The 21,809-nt window shown below is 45.5% G+C and overlaps 1 protein-coding gene across 1 annotated transcript in view; it reads right to left on the bottom strand.

The window, feature by feature from the left end:
• LOC132207131 (Fc receptor-like protein 5) overlaps positions 1–21,809 on the bottom strand; it is a 51,468-nt gene that overhangs the window by 15,512 nt on the left and 14,147 nt on the right. The window contains exons 3-10 of the mRNA XM_059642308.1: positions 18,615–18,693; positions 14,594–14,701; positions 12,353–12,472; positions 9,845–10,132; positions 6,189–6,455; positions 2,351–2,644; positions 1,083–1,226; positions 257–322 (exon numbers count right to left, since the gene is read on the bottom strand). Coding sequence (XP_059498291.1) covers positions 257–322; positions 1,083–1,226; positions 2,351–2,644; positions 6,189–6,455; positions 9,845–10,132; positions 12,353–12,472; positions 14,594–14,701; positions 18,615–18,693 — 1,366 coding nt within the window. The remainder of the gene's footprint in view (positions 1–256; positions 323–1,082; positions 1,227–2,350; positions 2,645–6,188; positions 6,456–9,844; positions 10,133–12,352; positions 12,473–14,593; positions 14,702–18,614; positions 18,694–21,809) is intronic.

Raw genomic sequence — 21,809 nt, forward strand, 5'->3', positions numbered from 1 at the left:
TACACAGGCCTGTCAAGGCTGAGTCATGAAGTATATTCAAGGCTGCGATTTTTAATTGAGAGATATAGGGGAGGAAGTGGAGTTGAGGATGATTAGATCAGCTGCAATCTTGTTGACAGGTGGAACACAGGAGATGGGTTGAATGGCCTTGTTCTGCTCCTACAGTCACATGGACCCTATTCCCATAAGATGTTATCACAGAGCCTTGTGTTTCCTTTCTGACACAGTGATGCAAAGTTATTTAGAAACATGTTACCTCCTTCTTTCTTCTTTGCTTGGACAACAGAGTACACAATTTCATCATGATTGGGGCTGCTGGTGTCTGAAACAAGAACACACTTTATAAGATTCCTAGAGAGAGAGAGAGAGACAGAGCATTAACATGACACGTTATAAACACAAAGTGCTGGAGAAATTCAACAGCATCTGTTGAAATAGAAAGAGAGAGAGAGAAAAAAAACTGTTAATGTCACAGCTAACAAAGAGAAACACAGCAGGTTCGGCAGCATCTGCAGAGAGAGAGAGAGAGAGAGAGAGAGAGAGACAGAGAGAGAGAAACAGTTAACGTTTCAGATCCAGTGTGAATCTCCATTGGAGCTAAGGAGTGAGAGGTGGAAAGGTATCAGAATCAGAGCTTTGAACAATGAAGGCAAGCACGCCAAACACCTCCTTAACCACCCTGTCTACCTGTGATGTAATTTTCACAAAACTGTGTAACTGAACCCCTCGGTCTCTCTGTTCAACAACACTCCCCAGGGCCCCACCATTAACTGTATGAGCCCTGCCTTCGTTTGTTTTACCAAAATGCCATACCTCACTTTTATCCAAATTAAACTCCATCTGCCACTCTTTAGTCCATTAACCCAATTACTCAAGATCTTCTTGATAATCTGAAATAACCTTCTTCAGTCTTGACCATACTACCAATTTTGGTGCAAATGTATGAACTGTGCTTCCTGAATTCTCATCCAAATCATTTATATAAATGCCAAACAGCAGACCAAGCACCGATCCCTACTTTTATCAGAACCTGTACAAGGAAACACATTCGTTGTCCCTCAGGCACACAGTCACAAACTGACCTCTCCTGGATTGGGAACCAGAGGTGTCCTGATGCCTCTCTTTATGATGGAGTTTGCAGACAGCAAACAGAAGCAGGAAAACAATGAGGAGAATGGCAGCAACAGCAGAACCTCCAACCTGCAGAGCAAATTTCCCAGAGGGACCTGGAACATAGAATTGGGAAAACCAAAGATCACTCTGATTGTCACAAAGTCACTGAATGTAATACTTCAGGTGAGAAAGCAGGGAAGCGATCTCATTGAATTGGTGGAGGGTGCTATGGCGGCCAGATACGTAAGGGCTAGGAGCAGGAGTAGGACATTCAACCCCTCTCATTCAATACAACTGTGACTGATCTCATCTCTGCTTTCACTCCACTTCCCCGTCCTCACTCCCTTTAACTGATTAAAAATCTGCCTTTGCCTTAAATTTATTCAGTGTCCGGCACCCACAACACACTCTCTCTGGGGGAGTGAATTCCTCCTCATTTGTTATAAATCTGCACAGACAAATGTCCTTTGGCTTTCTGTGGTAGAGATTTCCACAGGTTCCCCACTCTCACCTTTCTCCTCATCTCAATCCTATCCCATCTCCTTTAGCCTGAGAGCCTCTGGTTCCGGACTCTTCCCCCCAGTCATCAGGAACATCCTGCCTGCATTTACGGTATAAGCTTCCCCCTGCTAATAGCAGCAATTTCTATTCTAAAGACAGTACAAATATGGACTCGAAAGTGACCAAGTGGCAGGACACCGAGAGTGACGGTCGATGGATATTTTTCAGAATGGATAAAAGTTGCTAGTGGAACTCCCCCGGGAATGGCTTTAGGGCTCTTACTTCACTCAATATGTTAACAAACTGGATCTTGCTGTTCTGGGGGGCTAGTTCCAAGTGTGCAAATGAAACTAAACATGGAGAACTGTAAACTTGAGGAAGACCATGTGAAACTCCGAAAGGACATTGACAGGTGGTGGCGTGGGCAGATTGGTGGCAGGTCCAGTTCCATGCCGTGTGAACTGATGCACTTTGGTGGGAAGAATGTTGAAAGACAATACAAAATAGGAGAGTGCAACTGTACTCCTGCGTCAGTGCCCCACCTTTGGTCCACAGGATATCATAAAATTATAGAATCCTACAGTGTCGATGCATCCCACCAAAGCCCATCCCCATCCCCCTACCCCATCCCGAAAACGCTACATTTCCTGTAGCTAATGCACCGAACCAGCATACCATGTCCCCTCAGATAACACGGCAATCTACAACTGATGGCTCCTTCCATTTTGATCCATACCTGACACAGTGAGGACGAGCGGCTCACTGCAGTTGATAACGTGGGCAACGGCATTGGCAGCACCACAGGAGTACGCAGCGCCCTCCCCATCAGGTGGCACGGTGACATGGAAGGTGGCTGTCCTGGAGTCAACGACTGTTGTGTTCCTCAGGGGGTGGGGGTGGTGGTCGTGGTAAAGCATGAGGTTTATAGGCAGTGTCCCATTTTCAGACGTACACCGGATGGGAAAGTGGTCACCGATGGACACAGCGGGCTCCTTCAGATCTGAGCTGATGGATGGGCAGCTCACAGGGACTGGGGAGGAGAGAGAAAATTCAGGCATCAATTAAATCCCCAGCAGCAAAAGAGAGGATCCCATCACATACTGCACACGGACATGACTTTTCAGGGACAGATCCCCAGTGGTGAAGGTGCAGAATCAGATATAGTTACTGAGTTTTCAGGACAGAAACAGGCCCGTTCACCCAAAATGGCTTGCCTGTCAAAAACAAGCACCTTGCTTTTCTAATCCTATTTTCATCAGGGCTCATTCTTAAGGCTAAAGGGATCAAAGGGTATGGGGGGGAAAGGGGAACCAGAGCACTGAGACTGATGATCACCCATGATCGGATTGAATGGTGAAGCAGGCTTCAAAGGGCCGAATGTCCCCTACTCCTGCTCCTATTTTCTGTGATGCTATGATGGAAGGAATCATATGCTGGTCACCTGTAACATCCATGATTTCCCACATATTAAAACATGCAATACACATGACTGATCTGTGCTGTCTTACCTTAATTTACTTCATTTAGGTTGATAATATCCGATGTGCATTTACTTATAATAATTTTGTTTTCTTTGACCTTACAATAATAAAGATAACAAATGTTGATCAACCTTACTGGGACTGAAAACTTGAAACAACAATTAACACACTTAACAGATTTCAAGTCAACCTCACTTGAACTCTTTGTCCCTTACTGAATTCACTTTATTTTCTACTTATGAGACATGGATATGATTGGCGGGGCCCGATATGAATCAACTTTGTCCCTAGTTTTCCCCTTGAGAAAGTGATAGTGAGCTGTCTTCTTGAACCACTGCAGTCCATGTGCAATATTGGGCACAAACGCCATGAGGAAGGGAATTCCAGGACTTTGACACAGTGACACTGAAGGAATGGCCGATATATTTCTAAGTCAGGATGGTGAGTGGCTTGGAGGGGAACGTGCAGGGGTTGGTCTTGCCCTATATCTGCCTCCCTTTCCTTCTAGATGATGTGATCATGGGTTTGGAAAGTGCTGTCTTCGGATCTTTGATGAATTTCTGCAGTAGTCTCATAGATGGTACACTCTGCTGCGGCTGACCATTGATGGTGGAGGAAGTGGATGTGGTGCCAATCAAGTGGCAGCTGCTTTGTCCTGGACCGTGTTGAGCCTCTCGAGTGCTGTTGGAGTTGTACTCATCCAGCCAAGTGGGGAATATTGCATCACACTCCCGACTCGTGCCTTGTCGAGGGTGGACAGGCTTTGGAGGGAATCTGGAGGTGAGTTACTCGCTGCAGTATTCTTCGCCTCTGGTCTGCTCTTGCAGCCACAGTATTGAAATGATGAATCCAGTTCAGTTTTTGGTCAATGACAGTCCCCAGGATGTTGGTAGTGGGGGAATTCAGTGATAGTAATACCATTAAATATTCAGAGGTGATAGTTAGATTTTCTCTCAATGGTATCCCCAGGATGCTAATAATGAGGGGATTCAGTGATGGTAATACAACTGAACATCAAGAGATTATGATTAGAGTCTTTCTTATTTGTGTGGTGCAGATTTTACTTGCCACTTGTCAGCATAAGCCTGGATATTATCCAGAACCTGCTACATTTGCACACAGGTTGCTTCAGTATCTGAGGAATAGCAAACGGAGCTAAACAGTACAGTTGCACAGATGTACAGCATGGAAACAGACCCCTCATTCCAACTCATGCATGTTGACCAGATATCCTAAATTAATCTTGTCCTATTTGCCAGCATTTGGAATCATATCCTTCTGAGCCTTTCCCATTCATGTACCTATTCAGATGCCTTTTAAATGTGATTGTACCCATCTCTATGACTTCCTCTGGCAGCTCATTCCATGCAAGCACCACTCTCTGTGTGAAAAGTATCGTCCCTTAGGTCCCCTTTAAACTTGTCCCCTCTCACCTTAAACCAATGCCATCTAGTTATGGACACCCCTACACTGGCGAAGACCTTGGCTATTCACCTGATCCATGCCCCACATGATTTTCTAAACTTCTATACTTTATAAACCTCAGCCCTCGACGCTCCAGGGATAATAGCTCCAGCCTATTCAGCCTTTCCGTCTCCCTCAAACCCGACAGCCCCAGCAACATTCTTGTAAATCTTTTCAAAACCTTTTCCAGCTGAAGGACATCGTTCCTAGCAAGGAGACCAGAATTCAATGCCATATTCCTAAAATGGCTTTATCAATGTCTTGTACAGCTGCAACGTGAAATCGCAACCCTGATACACATTGCACTGACCAATGAAGGCAAGTGTACTGAACACCTTTGTCAGAATCCTGTCTATCTGCAACTCACCTTTCAAGGAACTATGAACCTGCATCCTCTATGTCCCTTTATTCAACAATATTCCCCAAGATGCTTGCATTAAATAATATAAGCTCTGCCCTGATTTGCCTCACCAAAATACAACACTTCACTTTTATCTCGTATTTATCGAATTTGGACTCCTGAGAACAGTTCTGGGTTCCCATATCTGAACAAAGATAGCCTGGGCAGTGGAGGCAGCCCAGAGAAGGTTCACTCGGCTGATCCCAGATACGGAGAGATTGTCTTTTGAGGGAGAGGTTGAGTAGGTACGGCCTGTCCTCATTGGTGTTTAGAAGAATTAGAGGTGACCTTATTGAAGATTATTACAGGAACCTGACAGGGGAGATGCAGACAGAAGCTGCTTCCTTTTGTGTGGGAGAGTGTATGACCAGAGGGGCATCATCTCAGAATAAGGGGAGCTTCCTATTGAAGTTGGGGATGAGGAGGAAATTATTTTCACTGAGGGGAGCTAATCTGCGGAATAATTTACCACAGAGAGCTGTCAAGGCTGGTCCATTTAGTATATTCAAGCAGAGATGGGGATTTAATCAGGAAGGGGAATTGAGGGCGATGGGGGATGAGGTGGGGGGAAGGCAGGAAAGTGGAGTTGAGGATGATCAGATCAGACACGCTCCCATTGAAGTGTGGAGTGGACTCGACGGGCTGAATGGCCTATTCCCACTCCCACATTTTATGTTCTTCACACTCGGAGGACAATCAGGTTACATGCATCGTGCACATGCAAAACACTTGCACAGAGTCAGGCCAAATTACACAGAAAGAGGCCACTCACAACCAAATGAGCTCCAGGAAGAAACTGGTCTCGGGATCAGAGCAGAGAAGAATGTTGGTGATCTACCAATTACAGAACCCTCCTCATGGATTTAACCCTCCTCAGTCCCAGCAGCTAAATGTAGACTGAAAAACTGGGGCTGTTCCAACAGCAATACAAGATGACATTTGACGTCGGTTAAACTGGCAGATGCATTTCTGACTAATTGTCATCGACTGGTGCACTCTCCATGGCGACCAGAGTCCCAATCCATCTCCTCTTTTCCATTGCCAATATTGAACTGCTCCCCCTTGCAAAATGTTCTGATCAGTTTCAAGATGCCAACCAAAAGGCACCGTTTTAATTTTTGGCCGGATCAGCGCAGTGAAACTTGGTTTCTATCCTGCGTCAGCCTCCTCCCACATCCCCAACACACCCACCACCCCCTCACCACACCCTGGCCCCTTGGTTGACTCACTCTGGACAGTGACTTCCACCCAGAGGGACAGGAATTCTGAAAGGTTCTGGAAAATCGCACAGCGGTACCACCCTGAATCTATTAGGGTTGCTCGGTGGATACGATGGACGTTGCGAGGCATGGAATCAGAGTTCAGGAGGGTCTCATTTCTGTAGAAGTAAATTTGTCCTGTCCCACACACATGGTCCTGGGTACACCGACAATTCAGTGTGATGGGATGACCATCTCTCTGCAGTCTGGGATCCACCTGCAGTATCACCGGACTTTCTGAAATTGACAGAACGGTTAATTTTTTTTGTGACAAAAACCATATAATTTTGCTTCACCATTTTCAATGTTTGTTGCTTGGATATCTGCTTCACAGCTGTACTAAGTGTAACAAGTTCAGCTGCATGGACTTCATAGAATCTAAGCTCCCTGATTGGGGCTGTTTACCTTGTCTAAGCCGAGTCCTGGCTGAAAGGCATAAAGGATTGTGTCAGAGTTTCTGCTCACTTTAGAAGCCAGCTCTGAGTTGCCTCAGTCAGTGTCATGTACTGTACAAGTGTAATTAAAGGGTGACTTGGTGACTGGATACTAGCCTCTGTGGAGATATTTCAGGAGCAATTAACTGTCTATTTTCATCTCTGCACGTGATGTTAATCATTAACACGCAAGTATTTCTGACACCATTCCTTCTAAAAAGAGTTTGGAAGCCTGGATGGAGACTAAATGGCTTTATGCATCAGCGAATGTTTGCTGCATTTAGATTTTGTTGGAATGATTGGAAGTGCAGTCCTGAGAGACTGCTTGGGATGAGCAATCAGAACGTGAGTGTGTTTCTGGGACAAGATTCCTGAATCTTCATGTGGAAAACTGCAATGTTTGAAGTGCGAGTTGACTGCGATGGATTGGAAAATGCTTCTGAAAGGAACGAGAGTGGGTCGGCAGTGCCGAACATTCAATGACAAATAGATGAGCTACAGAAATTATTTCTTACAACCTGACTCAAGAGTGCAAAGAGAACACTGGCCAAACCCTGGCTTCCAAAGGAAGTTGAAGATAGCACTTACTGCAAAAAAGGCATAAAAATTGGCAAGAAAAATAAATAATAGCCCCAAGAATTGGGAACAGTTTAGATGACAGCAAGAGAGATCTAAGCGATGCATTGAGAAAGGTAAACTAGAGTATGAGTGTAAGTTTGCAGGGAACAGAAGAACTGACTGTGAAAACTTCTGCAAGTGTGTAAAAAGAAGTTTGGTGAAAACTAATGTAAGTCTCTTACAGTCAGAAACAAGGGACTTTATAATGGGGAACAAAGAAATGGCTGACAAAATAAATTCATACTTCAATTATGTCTTCACACAGGAGAGTATGAAAAATTTACTGGAAATGATGGCAATCAAAGAGACTGGTGAGATGGAAGAAGTAAAGAAATATTGCTGGGCAAATTGATGCGATTGAAGGTTGGTAAATCCCCAGGAACTGACAACCTACATCCCAGTGTGTTTAAGTAACTTGCCTTAGAATTAATGGATGCATCAGTGACCATGTTCCAAGATCCTACAGACTCTGAAACAGTTCTGGCACATTATAGGGTAGCTGATGTAACCTTACTATTTAAAAATGGTGGTGGAAGCAAAACTGTGAATTATAAACCAGTCAGCCTGATATCAGTACTGGGAGTATCAGGGGCTGGGAGATGCTGAGGGTTCAACATCAGCAATCGTTTCAAGTCAACATAGGGGCAGTTTAACCTGGGTGGGAGGGTAAAACTGGAAACATTACAGCCAGCAACAGATATCAGATCCAGCACAATGATGTTATCAGTTCTCATAAACTGCTCAATTACTGCCTTATTAACACCAATCAATCAATGTTATCTTTTTGGTTTCTGAAATTCAATTCCCTCTTGATTTCACGAGAATTAAATCAATCAAATTCCAACTTCTAAAATCCCATCCATGTAGTACTACGTTCGTTTGGATAGAGGACTGATGAGTCAATAGACAACAGAGAATCAGGATAAATGGATCTGTTTTTTTGCTTGGCAAGCTATAATGAGTGGGAACCCACAGGGTTAAGTCCTTGTCCTCAGCTATTCGCAATGTATATTTATGGTTTGCATGGAGGGATAGAAGATGACACTAGAATAGTTGGGAAACTAAGCTACAATGAGCTATGTGGCACAGTGGCTCAATGGTTAGCATTGCTACCTCACAGTGCCAGTGACCCAGGTTCAATTGCAGCCCTGGGTGACTGTCTGTGTGGAGTTTACACGTTCTCCCTGTGTCTGCGTGGGTTTCCTCCGGCTGCTCTGGTTATGTCCCACAGTCCAAAGTTGTGCAGGTTAGATGAACTGGCAATGCTAAATTGCCTGTAGTGTTCAGGGATGTGTAGATTCAGTGGTTTACAGGGGGATGGGTCTGGGTGGGATGCTCTGAGGTTCAATGTGGGCTTGTTGGGCCAAAAGGCCTGTTTCCACAGTGTAGGGATTCTGTGACTTCTGTGCAGAAATAATTAATAGAAATGCATAGGTTCAGCGAAGGGGCCAACATTTGGCATCGAAAAGTGTGAGCAAAGAAATAGAAAGGCACATTATTAATCAAGTGGGAGAAAAGCTTCAGAGTGATCTGGTACAGAGGGGTCTGGATGTCCTTGTGCATGAATCTGAGAAAGCTGGCACACAGAGACAGCAGGCAATATGGAACAGAACTGGCAATTGCTAAAGGAATAGGACAGAGGAGAATTTGAGTGTTGTTGCAAGGCATTAGTGTTTCGGCGTCCAGAGTACTGTGTAGACTTTTGGTCCTCTTACTTGAGAAGGGGTGTAGTTGCATTGGAGGCAGTTCAGAGGAGAATGATGAAATTGATTCCAGAGTTGAGGAGTTTGTATTATGAAGAGAGATTGAGCAGTCTTGCCCGGTCTGCTGTTTAGAAGAATGTGAGTAGACCTAATTGAGGGAGAGAAGATAGTAAAGGGGGGATTGACAAAGGAAATGGAGAGGATATTTCCTCATGTGGGGCAATCTGGAACAAGATATCAAGGTGGCTCAGCAGTCAGCACTGCTGCCTCACAGTGCCAGTGACTCGAGTTCAATTCCCCCCTCAGTCAGCTGTCTGTGCAGATTTGCTCCAGGTGCTCCAGTTTCCTTCCATATCCAAAAATCTGCAAGTTGGGTGGATTGGCTATGTTAAATTACCTGTAGTGTTCAGGGAGGTATACGTAAGGTCGGTTAGCCATAGGAAATGAAGGGTTATGGGGATGAGTCTGGGTGGGATACGCTTTGAAGGGTCACTGTGGACTCAGTGGGCTGAATGGCCTGTTCCCACACTTTTTGAGGTTCTATGGATTTCAGGAGAATGGGAATGGGGGAGATTGAAAATTGAGAGAAGCCATTCCTCCTCATCTCTAAGTGGGTGGAAGGGGTGGTGGATGAATCTGTAGGAATTCACCCACCCCTCCCAGAGTGCATGGGAGATACTGGGATGCTGAATAAATTGAGGGAGGGGACAGATTTTTAATCAGTGATGGGTTAACGGGAATGGGGGCTGGAAAATGGAGTTGAGGCTGAGACGTGATCAACCATAGTCGTATGGAAATGGGGGAGCAGACTTTCAAGGGACTGAATGCATTCCTCCTGCTCCTGGCCCCTATGTTCTAAAGTGACATGTACCTCGCACATCTACACGTCTGTAAGCTGATGTGTACACAGGACCATCGGGATAATCAACAAACTGCATTTGGCATCGATACCGTCCTGTATCCTCAAATGTAACCCGCTCCTTTAGAAAAGAAACACTTTTATTTCTTGTCCGGAACTCAGCAATAACAGAACCTTCCTGATAAAATGTGTAAATGAATTCATTTGGCGTGGGGTATGTGCAGTTACAACTCAACCTCAATGTCTGCTCATACCACAGAGGTTCTGGCTCAGTCTCAATCCTCACAAACAATTCAGGAGCTGTCAAAAAAGAAATGACTTGAATTAATAACTGGATGTAAGCACGAACCAGAAAAATCAGCATCTTGCTGCTGGCCAAATCTCTACTTGTACACATCCCTTTCAGTCAACCTCATCATCCAACAAGACTTTCTCTTCTGCTTCAGCAAGCAGCTGTGTAACCAATGCTTCCAATGAGGGTAAGAAAACTACTTTTCAAAACGGGCAGTGAGTTTTGCTTTCACAGAGTCCTTTCCTCACTACTGTCCACTGTACAAACTATAGAAAAAAAAGATTGCCTAATTTCCAGGAGTAGTGTATCCTGTTGACAGAAAGAGCACAGGAGCTGGACATTGTTTAAATGGAGAAAGACTGTGTAAAGCTATGGGATGGAGGGATTTGGGGAGTCTTCACCCATATATCAGAAAAAAAAGTGAGGATCGAAGTTCAGGACATCATAGGGAACATGACTTGTCATATTTTCAAAGTGAGTGGAGTATAAATGTTGGGAGGTTTTGGTAAAATCATACAAGGCATAAGTCAGACCACAGCTGGGAGACACTGTACAGTTTGGGCCTCATGTCTAAAGGAGGTTCGACTGGCTTTGGAGGCCATCTAGAGAAGGTTCACTCAGTCGTGGGTATGGAGGGACTATCTGGTGAGGAGGAGATTGAGCAGGCTGGGCCTATCCTCATTGAAGTTTCGAAGGCGGGGGGAAGCAAACTTACTGAAAGTCCTGAGAAGGACATTACAGGGTAAATGTGGACAGAGGCTCTTTCTCCTTTTGTGGGAGAGTCTGGGATCAAAGCGGCATCAAATTAGAATACAGGGTGCCCAGTGAAGATGAGGAGGAATTTCTTCTCTCCAAGGGGAGCGAATCTGTGGAATTCTTCACTGCAGAGGTCTTTCGAGACTTGGTCATTGTGTACATTCAAGGCTGAGATTTTTAACCTGCAAGGGGAATCGAGGGTTACGGGGGAAAGTAAATGATCAGATCAGCTGCGATCTCATTGTATGGTGGGGCAGACACAATGAGCTGAATGACCTCATTCTGATCCCATGTGTCCAGAATTTGAGAACGTCAGTGTCACAAGTCACTGCTCTACCGAGATACCAGTTAGCACTGGCTACATGTGTAATAAGATATGGCTGAGTTCCACAATTCTGTCTTTGATGCATCACGTTAATGTTTGAAAAGGAGAACCAATCATCTTATGATGTCCTGCATTCACTGTGGAAGAGAAACTGCGCAGTGGGAGGTGTTTAACAAAGGATTACAAGAATGAATTAGACTTATGGTCACAGAGTCATACAGCGCAGGAGCAGACCCTTCAGTCTGAGTGAAATATTAAAAAAAAACACTCATGCCCTCAAAATCACAAGATGGTCATACATACAAACACATGAATGAATTATAACATTGAAAGGACAAAAACAGAAGGAAATAGCCAGTTCAGTGGAAAGCTGAAGAGTTGGATGAGGAGAATTGAAACATAGAAAATAGGATCAAGGAGTGGAGCACTGTCAATCAATGAGATTGTCAAACTCAGTCCCCTGTGTGTGAAGAACTGTACGTGATACAAGGGGTTCTGTTGGTTTACTGGTCATATCACCAACGAGCAACTGAGCGAACCAGAGTGACAGACCCAAGGGTGGGTTCAAATCTCCTCTTCACTGTGAGAGTTGCGAGGGAACAGTCATTCAGTCTCAGTCAGATCTGGGCTCGATATTGGATCTAGGAGACGGTGTCCATCAAACCCATCAACCCCACCTTCAGAAGAGTCCCGCCTGGAATCTTTGTCAGATCTTTGCCCTTCCGGATCCCATTACCACCAATTCTCAAGTGACCAAGCTGCCCAGTCCATGGGCATATGGCTCAGTACTTGACAGCAAAGCTCGGGTGGAGGGGACGGAATTTGGTGAAAAGCTGGCAGGGTGGACCGACAATCATAACAGCAAATTCCAGTCAAACTTTGCACATCACAACAGCAGTGGTGCTATCCCAACAGAATCCCAACACCATAGATAATAAAGTGTGAAGCTGGATGAACACAGCAGGCCAAGCAGCATCTCAGGAGCACAAAAGCTGATGTTTCGGGCCTAGCCCCTTCATCAGAGACTGCTTTTTTTGCTTTTCCCACCCCCATCCATTCCTGGGAATTAATACAACTCCCCTCAAATGCCTGAAGGGATGCGACTTGAGACAAAGAGATTGACTAATTCAAGACTGGCGTGACTCACCGGATACTCTCACGAGAATGCTGTTACTGTTGGCTGTTGTTTGTGTCAAAGTTTGGCATCTGTATTCCCCATTATGCTCTATTCCAGCAGCCTCAATGGTGTAAATCTTCTCGCTGAACTCTTTGATAGTGTTTTTTACGAACTACTTATATCTCACAGAATGAAGCTCTCGACCAGCATCACATCTAAGAATGATCCGGTCACCCGTTAAGAATCTCTCCCACATTGGCTCCATCGTTAGTACGGGTGTTCCAGTCTCTGTTGAGGAACCTAATCCATCGAGAAACACATTCACATGGGGAAGAACTGAAACCGTCTTGCTGCAGTAGGATGGTCAGCTTGGTGCTCTGACAACTTAAGCAGTCCAATATCCAGGCAAGGGCTGACAAATGGCAAGTAAAATTTGCACCACACAAATGCCAGGCAATGGCCGTCTCAAATAATAGAAAATCTCACTATCATTCCTTGACATTCAATGCTATTACCGTTACTGAATTCCCCCATTATCAACACCCTGGGGATTATCACGAAGAGAGAATCTACCTATTAGCCCCTTAACATTCAATGGTGTAACACTGAATCCCCCACTGTCGACATCCTGGGGATGACTACCATCACTCTCTTAATGTTCATTGAACCACCACTGACCCCTCCACTATCAACATCCAGGTGGTTACCACTGAGAGAGAATCTAACTACCGTTCCTTGACTTTCCATGGTATTATCATCACTGAATTCCCCCAACTATCAGAATCCTGGGGATTACCATTGACCAGAAACTGAACTGGACTTGCCATATAAGCTACAAGAATGGGTCAGAGGCTGGGAATCCTGCACTGAGTGACACACCTCCCGACTGCCCGAAGCCTGTCCACTATCCCCGAGGTACAAGGGACTGCCAACATGGTGTTCTGCATGGAAAATTTTGTCTCACTAACTTGAGTGAATATTTTGAAGAATGACAAAGAAGATTGCTGAAGGCAGAGTGGTGGACATTGTCTAAATGGACTTCAGCAAGGTGCTTGCCAACATTCCACATGGTAGGCTGGTTAGCAAGGTAACATCACATGGAATACAGGGAGAGCTAGACAATTGGATACAAAACTGGCTTGTAGGTAGGATACACAGGATGGTGGTGCAGGGTTGCGTTTCAGTCAGAAGGCCTGTGATCAGCAGTGTGCCGCATGGGTCGCCGCCAAATCCGCTATTTTTCATCAATTACACAAATGATTTGGATGTGAATGTAAGAAGCATGGTTCCTAAGTTTGCAGTTGACACCAAATTTGGTGGTAAAATATACAGTGAAAATGTTTATCTCAGAGTACAGTGAGACCACGGATGGGCTGAGGAGTGCAGATGGAGTTTAATTTAAATAAAGGTGAGGTGTTGCATTTTAGTGAGGCAAATTAGGGCAAGACTTACGCACTTGATGGTAGGATCCTGGAAGTGCTGCCAAACAAAGAGACCTTGGGGTGAAGGTTCATAGTTCATTGAGGGAGTTGAAAGAAATGAAGAAGATGTTTGTTACATTTGCCTTCATTGGTCAGTTCATTGAGTATAGGAGTTGGGAGGTCATGCTGTGGCTGTAGAGGAGATTGGTTAGGCTACGTTTAGAATACTGCTGCAGGAAAGATGTCGACAAACTTGAAAGGGTTCCGAAAAGATTAACAAGGATGTTGCCAGGGTTGGAGGGTTTGAGCTGTAGGGGCAAGTTGAATAGGCTGGAGTTATTTTTCCTGGAGCATTGGAGGCTGAGGGGTGACCTTTCTGAGGGGCACGAATAGAGTGAATAGCCAAGGTCTTTGCCCCAGGGTGCGGCAGCCCAGAGCCAGAGGGCACAGGTTTAACATGAGAGGGGAAAGATTTAGAAGGGACCTAAAAGGCAACTTTTTAAAGCAGAGGGTGGTGCATGCTTGGAAGCAGCTGCAAGAGGAGGCGCTGGAGGCTGGTATAATTACATTTAAAGTGCATTTGGATGAGTACATGAGTAGGAAGAGAATTAGCGGGATATGTGCCAAATAGGACTAGATTAATTTAGGCTATCTGGTTGGCATGGATGATTTGGTCCAAAGGGTCTGTTTCCATTGTTGTAAATCTCTATGACGCAAAGTCATGAGTGTGAAGGACTCGAAATGTTAACTCTGATTTTCTCACTCCCTCTCTCTCCACAGATGCTGCCGGACCTGTTGAGTTTCTCCAGCACTCTCAGTGTTTGTTTCAGATCTTCTGCACCCACAATACTTTCCATTGGCTGCAGTACTGACACTGTTGAGTTCATCAATATGTCATAAAACGAAGCTGCACTGGAGATCAACATACCTTCTTGCATTTGGACAATCATCGCTTGTGCTGAAAACACACAACCAGGTACAATTGATAAGTTTTGTGGGCTTTATGTCAACATATAGAAAATTATTCAGTGGCTACATCTTTGAAACTTGCTTCAGGTAAGTCATGCTTTAAAATACATCGAAGTGATGTGTCCTATCCCCTGAAATGTTTATTAACAATGTCCGCAGATGTCTTTCCCATTGCCCAAAAGAAATGGGTTTAGAAAGTAGATTCAGGACTGAGCTAGTGAGTTTTTTTTATCAGGAAGGGGAAATCGATGGAAAAGTGGAGTTGGGGATGATCAGATTAGTCACGATCTCCTGGAATGGTGGAGCAGACTCAATAGGGTGAAGGGCCGACTGCTGATCAAATGGCTTAGCTTAATTTGTTCAGTGGTGATGCGTAATGAGGCTCACTTGTTGAGGTCCTGTGCATGTGACGGTGTGTGAGCAAAAGTACACGTGCATGTGTATGTGCACAAGAAAAAATGTGTGTGTGAGTGCGTGTGAGAGAGAGAGAGAGAAAGAGAGAGCGTGCGTGTGTGTGAGAGAGAGTGTGTGTTTGTGTGTAACAGAATTTGTGCTTGTGTGTGTGCATGTCAGATAGAGTATGTGTGAGAAAGTGTGCATGTGTGTGTGTCAGAGACAGTGATAGAGACGAGTCTGTGACTGTGTATGTCTGTGAGACAGGGGTGTCTTTGTGTGTGTGAGAGAGACAGAGAAGTCTGTGTGTGTATGTGCATGTGTGAGTGAGTGAGAGAGGGGAGAGGACAAAGAGTGACCCTGTGAGGGAAAGAGAGGGAAGGAGAGAAAGAAAAGGATGGGAGAAACAGAGACAGCAATAGGATGTTTAGAGTCAGAAAGAGACACAGTGAGAAAAAGTGTGAGGCATAGCGTGGGACAGACAGAAGGAAGAAAGAAAAGGAGTGAGTGAGCATGGGAGCAAGAAAGAGAGAGGGAGAGAGAGAGTTGGGAGACAGAGAGAAAATGGGAGGGAGGACAGAGATAGGGAGAAGGAGAAGGGAGATGGGTCAGAGAGAGAGAAAGAGAGAGCGAGGAACATGGGCAGATTCAGAGAGAGACAAGGAGAGAGTTTTTCTAGGGTCCTGGATTTAATTCCGGTCATGGGCTGAGAGTCAATGTTGAATTCTATAAAAATCTAGAACAAAAAGTGAAGTCAATTAATCATGAGCCCAAACAGTGATGCCTGCAACCTGTGAATGAATTCTTTAGTAATCATTGTGTCATTTTTTAATGAGATTGAGTTCAAAACAGCCATTTGGCCCCTCGAGCCTGTTGTCTCAGGGAGACCCTGTATATCTGCAGCAAGACATCCCGACTTCCAAACTTCAATCCTCTTGCAATGAACATCCATGTCCTATTTACCTTCCTAATAACTGGTCACACCTGAATGTCTACTTTTATTGACACTTGGATCTCTTTGTATGTCCACACTTCCCAATACATGACCATTTCAATTATATTCGCTTTCTGTTTCTCCAAAGCAGAGGTGTATAACTTTCACATCTGCCGTGTGTTTGCCCCACTCAATGTGTCTAACTCACCTCCTTTGTGCCCTCCCCACAATCCTGCCCAATTTTGTGTCATGACCAAACTTGGAACCATTGAAGATAACAAAGTGTGGAGCTGGATGAACACAGCAGGCCCAGCAGCATCTCAGGAGCACAAAAGCTGACGTTTCAGGCCTAGACCCTTCATCAGAGAGGGGGATGGGGGCGAGGGAACTGGAATAAATAGGGAGAGAGGGGGAGGTGGACCGAAGATGGAGAGAAGACAAGATAGGTAGAGAGGAGTGTATAGGTGAGGAGGTAGGGAGGGGATAGCTCAGTCCAGGGAAGATGGACAGGTCAAGGAGGCAAGATGAGGTGGTAGGTAGGAAATGGAGGTGCGGCTTGAGGTGGGAGGAAGGGATGGGCGAGAGGAAGAACAGGTTAGGGAAGCAGAGACAGGTTGGACTGGTTTTGGGATTCAGTGGGGGAGGGGGAGATTTTGAAGCTGGTGAAGTCCACATTGATACCATTAGGCTGCAGGGTTCCCAAGCGGAATATGAGTTGCTGTTCTTGTAACCTTCTGGTGGCATTATTGCGGCACTGCAGGAGGCCCATGATAGACATGTCGTCTGAGGAATGGGAGGGGGAGTTGAAATGGTTCGCGACTGGGAGGTGCAGTTGTTTGTTGCAAACCGAGCGGAGGTGTTCTGCAAAGCGATCCCCAAGCCTCCACTTGGTTTCCCCAATGTAGAGGAAGTCACACCGGGTGCAATGGATACAATACACCACATTGGCAGATGTGCAGGTGAACATCTACTTGATATGGAAGGCTATCTTGGGGCCTAGGATAGGGGTGAGGGAGGAGGTGTGGGGGCTAGTGTAGCACTTCCTGTGGTTGCAGGGGAAGGTGCCAGGTGTGGTGGGGTTGGAGGGGAGTGCGGAGCAGACAAGGGAGTCGCGGAGAGGGTGGTCTCTCCAGCAGCCAGACAAGGGTGGGGATGGAAAAATTGCTTGCGTGGTGGGGTCGGATTGTAGATGGCGGAAGTGTCGGAGGATGATACGTTGTATCCGGAGGTCGGTGGGGTGGTATGTGAGAATGAGGGGTTCCTCTGGGGGCAGTTGTGGCGGGGGCAGGGTGTGAGGGATGTGTCGCGGGAAATGCGGGAGATGCAGTCTAGGGCGTTCTCGACCACTGCGGGGGGAATGTTGCGGTCCTTGAAGAATGTGGACATCTGGGATGTGCGGGAGTGGAATGCCTCATCCTGGGAGCAGATGCGGCGGAGGCGGAGGAAATGGGAATGGGGATGGAATTTTTGCAGGGTGGTAGGTCGGAGGAGGTGCATTCTAGGTAGCTGTGGGAGTCAGTGGGCTTGAAGTGGACATCAGTTTCTAGCTGGTTACCTGAGATGGAAACTGAGAGGTCCAGGAAGGTGAGGGATGTGTTGGAGATGTCCCAGGTGAGCTTGAGGTTGGGGTGGAAAGTGTTGGTGAAGTGGATGAACTGTTTGAGCTCCTCTGGGGAGCAAGAGGCAGCGATGATACAGTCATCAATGTAATGGAGGAAGAGGTGTACATCCCCACTTTGTTATCTTGGATTCTCCAGCATCCGCAGTTCCCATGATCATATAACCATTGAATGTGGCTCCCTCATACAGGTCATTAATATATATTGAGAGTGGCTGGGGCCCAAGTGCTGCTCCCTGCTGTGTTCCACGCATTACTATTTGCCTCTCAGACAAAGGGTTCCCACCCTGTTTCCTGTCTGTCAACTAATTCTCAGCCCACAACAACATACTGCCCTCAATTCCTTGTGCTTTCACTTTGCACAAGAACCTTCAATCAAAAGTCTTCTGAAAAACCAAAAATACTACACTTACTAGTTCTTGCTTAACTATACTTTGACACTCAGAAAATGCCAGTGGATTTATTCAGGATCATTTGCCTTTCCTAAGTCCTGATGTGGAGGTGCCAGTGTTGGACTGGGGTTGATAAGGTCAGAAATCACTCTAGTCCAACAGGTTTATTTGAAAACACAAGCTTTTGGAATCTCACTTCTTCTTCAGGTGTTAGTGCGAGCGGTGGTATCAGATACAGAATTTATAGATAAAAGATCAAAGGGTCACACTACTGATGAAGACGCATTAAACAAACCCAAGATGTTATTAAATCTTTAACCAGTTAAAAAGTTTTAATTGGTTAATATGTTAATGTCAATCCCCAAGTTTATTTCAAGTCAACTGCCCTGAGGAAACTAAAGGCATTATCAATGGAAAGAAGAGGTGACATTTGAAGTCAGACAATGCATATTAGGTGGGAGATCTTGTTTAAAATTCATTTCCTTTTCAGTTACACATCAGGTTCAAGTGACTGAACAAAACATAGTGACTGGTCCCTGCGAGATTCCCCAGCATTTCTTTATACCTTTCTCCTCACTGGGCATGAACCCCCGAGTGCATAGCCTGGGCTGGAAAGCCCGAAGTGGGACTCTGGCAGCGGTATGCTGTAGCAGTGGAGAAGGAAAATTTGGAACCTCTTTAAGTTATCTTTATTTTATTCTGTGAATGACACTTATGTATGAGCGACAGCACACACTTTTCACTGCATTTGATATTGAATGCATGCAACAATAAAGGATACTCAATTTTCAAAGGATATTTCGTATTCATTGTCTGCAAGAGGTCAGAATTGTTTGCAATCAATGAGAAACCTGGCAAAGAAAAGCAAAGGGTCTTTCCACAGACATCATTCTCTTTAGCACAACCTCTTTCACACACACATTCTCCCATAGTCTCTCTGTCACACTGTCTCAAACGTGTGCATTTCTTAAGAAGAGTCCAGACCTGAAACGTCAGCTTTCCTGCTTGGCCTGTTGTGTTAATACAGCTCTCCACCTTATTATCTCTGTGCATGAAAGAGAGTGTGTGCATGAGAAAAAGTGTGTGAGAGATTGTGAGAGTGATTGTGAGAGAGAGAGAGAGACTTTATGAGACAGAGTGAGAGAGACTGGGTGAGAAAAAAAAGTATGCGTACAAAAGAGAATATGAGAGGAAGAGTATGTGAGGGAGAGACCGTGTGCATTTGTTAGACAATGTGGGAAATGCCAGCACACATCTGGAATGCTGTCTGTACACAGCCTGGATGGGAGTGTGTCTGTTCACATTCTGATTGTGCACCAAGCTGAGGGCAGGAGGCGAGTAACAGATTTATCTCTTGCGGCCACTCGGAAATAGATTAACGTTGGAGGTACGTACCGAGCAGCAGGAGAGTGGTGAGGATCTCCATCACAGCGCCCTGTCTGTTTGGGGTGTGTATTCAGTCAGTGACTCAGTCTGCTGTTTCCTCCTTGTCTGATCCTGCTGGTGGCAGGGGAGCGCAGCCAGGGAGTCTGAGAGAGGTCAAGGTCGGACACAGATGTCAGTCGCCGATACATTTCTACACCCCCCACCCCAGTAGCCCCAACACCATCATTCTCCTTCCTAATTAAAAATCTCACCCCACAATACACTCAATGACCCAGCCCTCTGCAGTAAAGGATTCCACAGATCGATTCCCTCCAGAGAGAAGAAACTCTTCTTCATCTCCATCTTCAATAGGTGACCTCCCTTATTCTGAGATGGTGCCTCTCTTGTCCCAGACAAGGGGAAACAACCTCTCTCCTTATCTCCCTGTAAAATAACTCTAAGAATTTGCAATAAGAATGCCTCTCATTCTTCCAAACTCCAACGAGGACTGACCCAACCTAATCAACCTCTCCCTCATCAGACAGCGAGACTCACTCTTAAAAATCAAAACAGGAAGATCGATTCTTTCTTCTAGACTCAAGAGAACCAACACATGAATAAATCATAACTGTGTTACTGAAGTGCATTTTCGCCAAAGCATGTGTGTATGGAATGCTGCCGGTATCAGAACAGTTGTTGATTACTCAACTGAAATACTAACTACTAAAGTTATGCTAATTCTTATTTTCGTTGTATTTTATAAGTGCAGTCAGAGTAAAGTGAGTTTTGATTCGAGCTTTCCAGTGCACCAATCAATCACAGAGTCAGAATGCACAGAAACAGATTCTTTGGTGCAACTTGTCCATGAGCAGGTTTTCCAAACCCAGCTCGTCTCATTTGCCTGTGTTTGGCCCATATCCTTTGAAACCTTTCCAATCTCTCCACTCTATGGGGTCTATAGCCCCCCCTCACCCCGCTCCCCCACACCCTGACTCTCTCTCTCTTTCTCCGCTGTCAAGATGGGAGGAAACCAATATCAACCTCTCGCACAAATCAATAGGAGGTTCGAAAGTGCTCAGATTCCATTCCCCTCCAGGAGAGGTTCGTCAACTCTCTGAGTCAGCTCAGGAGGCCGAGTAATGGAGGCCCAGCTGTGTGATAGGGACAGGAGAAGGTCATTCAGTTCATTGCAGCCACTGTAACCCCCAGGGCTCAATTATCTTACGCCCAATGTCAGATCCCTGGATGGCCCACTCCTGTCCAATTCCTGGCCCAACACCTTTCTCAAATTGAAACAGCCTTCGCCTCACATTCCCAGGCAGTGCACCCCAGACCCCAACTCATTTCTCGATGGAAAGAGTTCTTCCTCATTTCACCCGAACTTGCTCCATTTGTAGCTCACGTTAAACCGAGACACTCCCTCCCACCACATTCTTGTTTGTTTTATAAGTAGGTTCAACTTCACAACCACATCCCGCCCCCCCCACCCCAACACACACACACCAAACCTCCCGCACCAGTCTGTCCAGCTCCAGTTCTAAGTGCAAATGGGATCCAAGCCACTCCTCCTCATCTCAATTTTCAATCTGCCCAACCTTTTCTCCTAAAACAATGGCCTCTCATTCTCGGTTGTCCCACACAAGGAAACATCCTCTCTCCATCTCCTTTGTGATATTTGTTTTTAGCGTTTTATATCCCTCAGTTAGATTTCCTCTCGTTTTTCGAAACGCCAGGGAGTATAGGCTGAAACTCTCTTTGTAAGACAAACCCGTCATCTCTGTAAACAATCAAGCAAGTCTCCTCTGAACTGCCTCCAATGGCATCCATTCCTCAAACAGGGAGATTGAAACTTTTTATTCTCTTCATTCATATTAGAAAGGTTGAACTAATTATATGGGCAAAATGCTGTTTTACAACCTTGGCAATCCCAAATGGAGTGATCAGTGATTTAGTAGCAGGACACTAGGAGGCTCAGAAGAACACAGAGATCTTGGGGAACTTGTCCATAGATGGTGGCAGGACAGGTTAATAGGGTGGTGAGGGAGGCGTTTGGGACACTTGCCTTTATAGTCAAGATATAGATTATAGGGACGGGGAGGTGATACTGGAGCGGGACAGGACTTTGGTGAAGCCACAGCTGGAGCTCTGTGCAGCCTCCACGCTTTAGGAAGGATGTGACTGCACTGGAGAGAATGCAGGGTGACTCCGCAGGACGTTGCCTGTGACAGAGCATTTCAGCGATGAAGAGAAGCTCGATAAGCTCGAGTTGCTTTCTTAGGAGCAGACAAGGCTGAGGTGAGATTTGATAGAGGTGAGTAAGGTTATGAGGGGCATGGACAGTGTGGATAGGAAGCATCTATTCTTTCTTGAGGAGTTAACAGCAAGGGTAAATTAC

The sequence above is a fragment of the Stegostoma tigrinum genome, chromosome 44, assembly GCF_030684315.1.
Source record: "Stegostoma tigrinum isolate sSteTig4 chromosome 44, sSteTig4.hap1, whole genome shotgun sequence".
NCBI classification, from domain to species: Eukaryota; Metazoa; Chordata; class Chondrichthyes; order Orectolobiformes; family Stegostomatidae; genus Stegostoma; species Stegostoma tigrinum.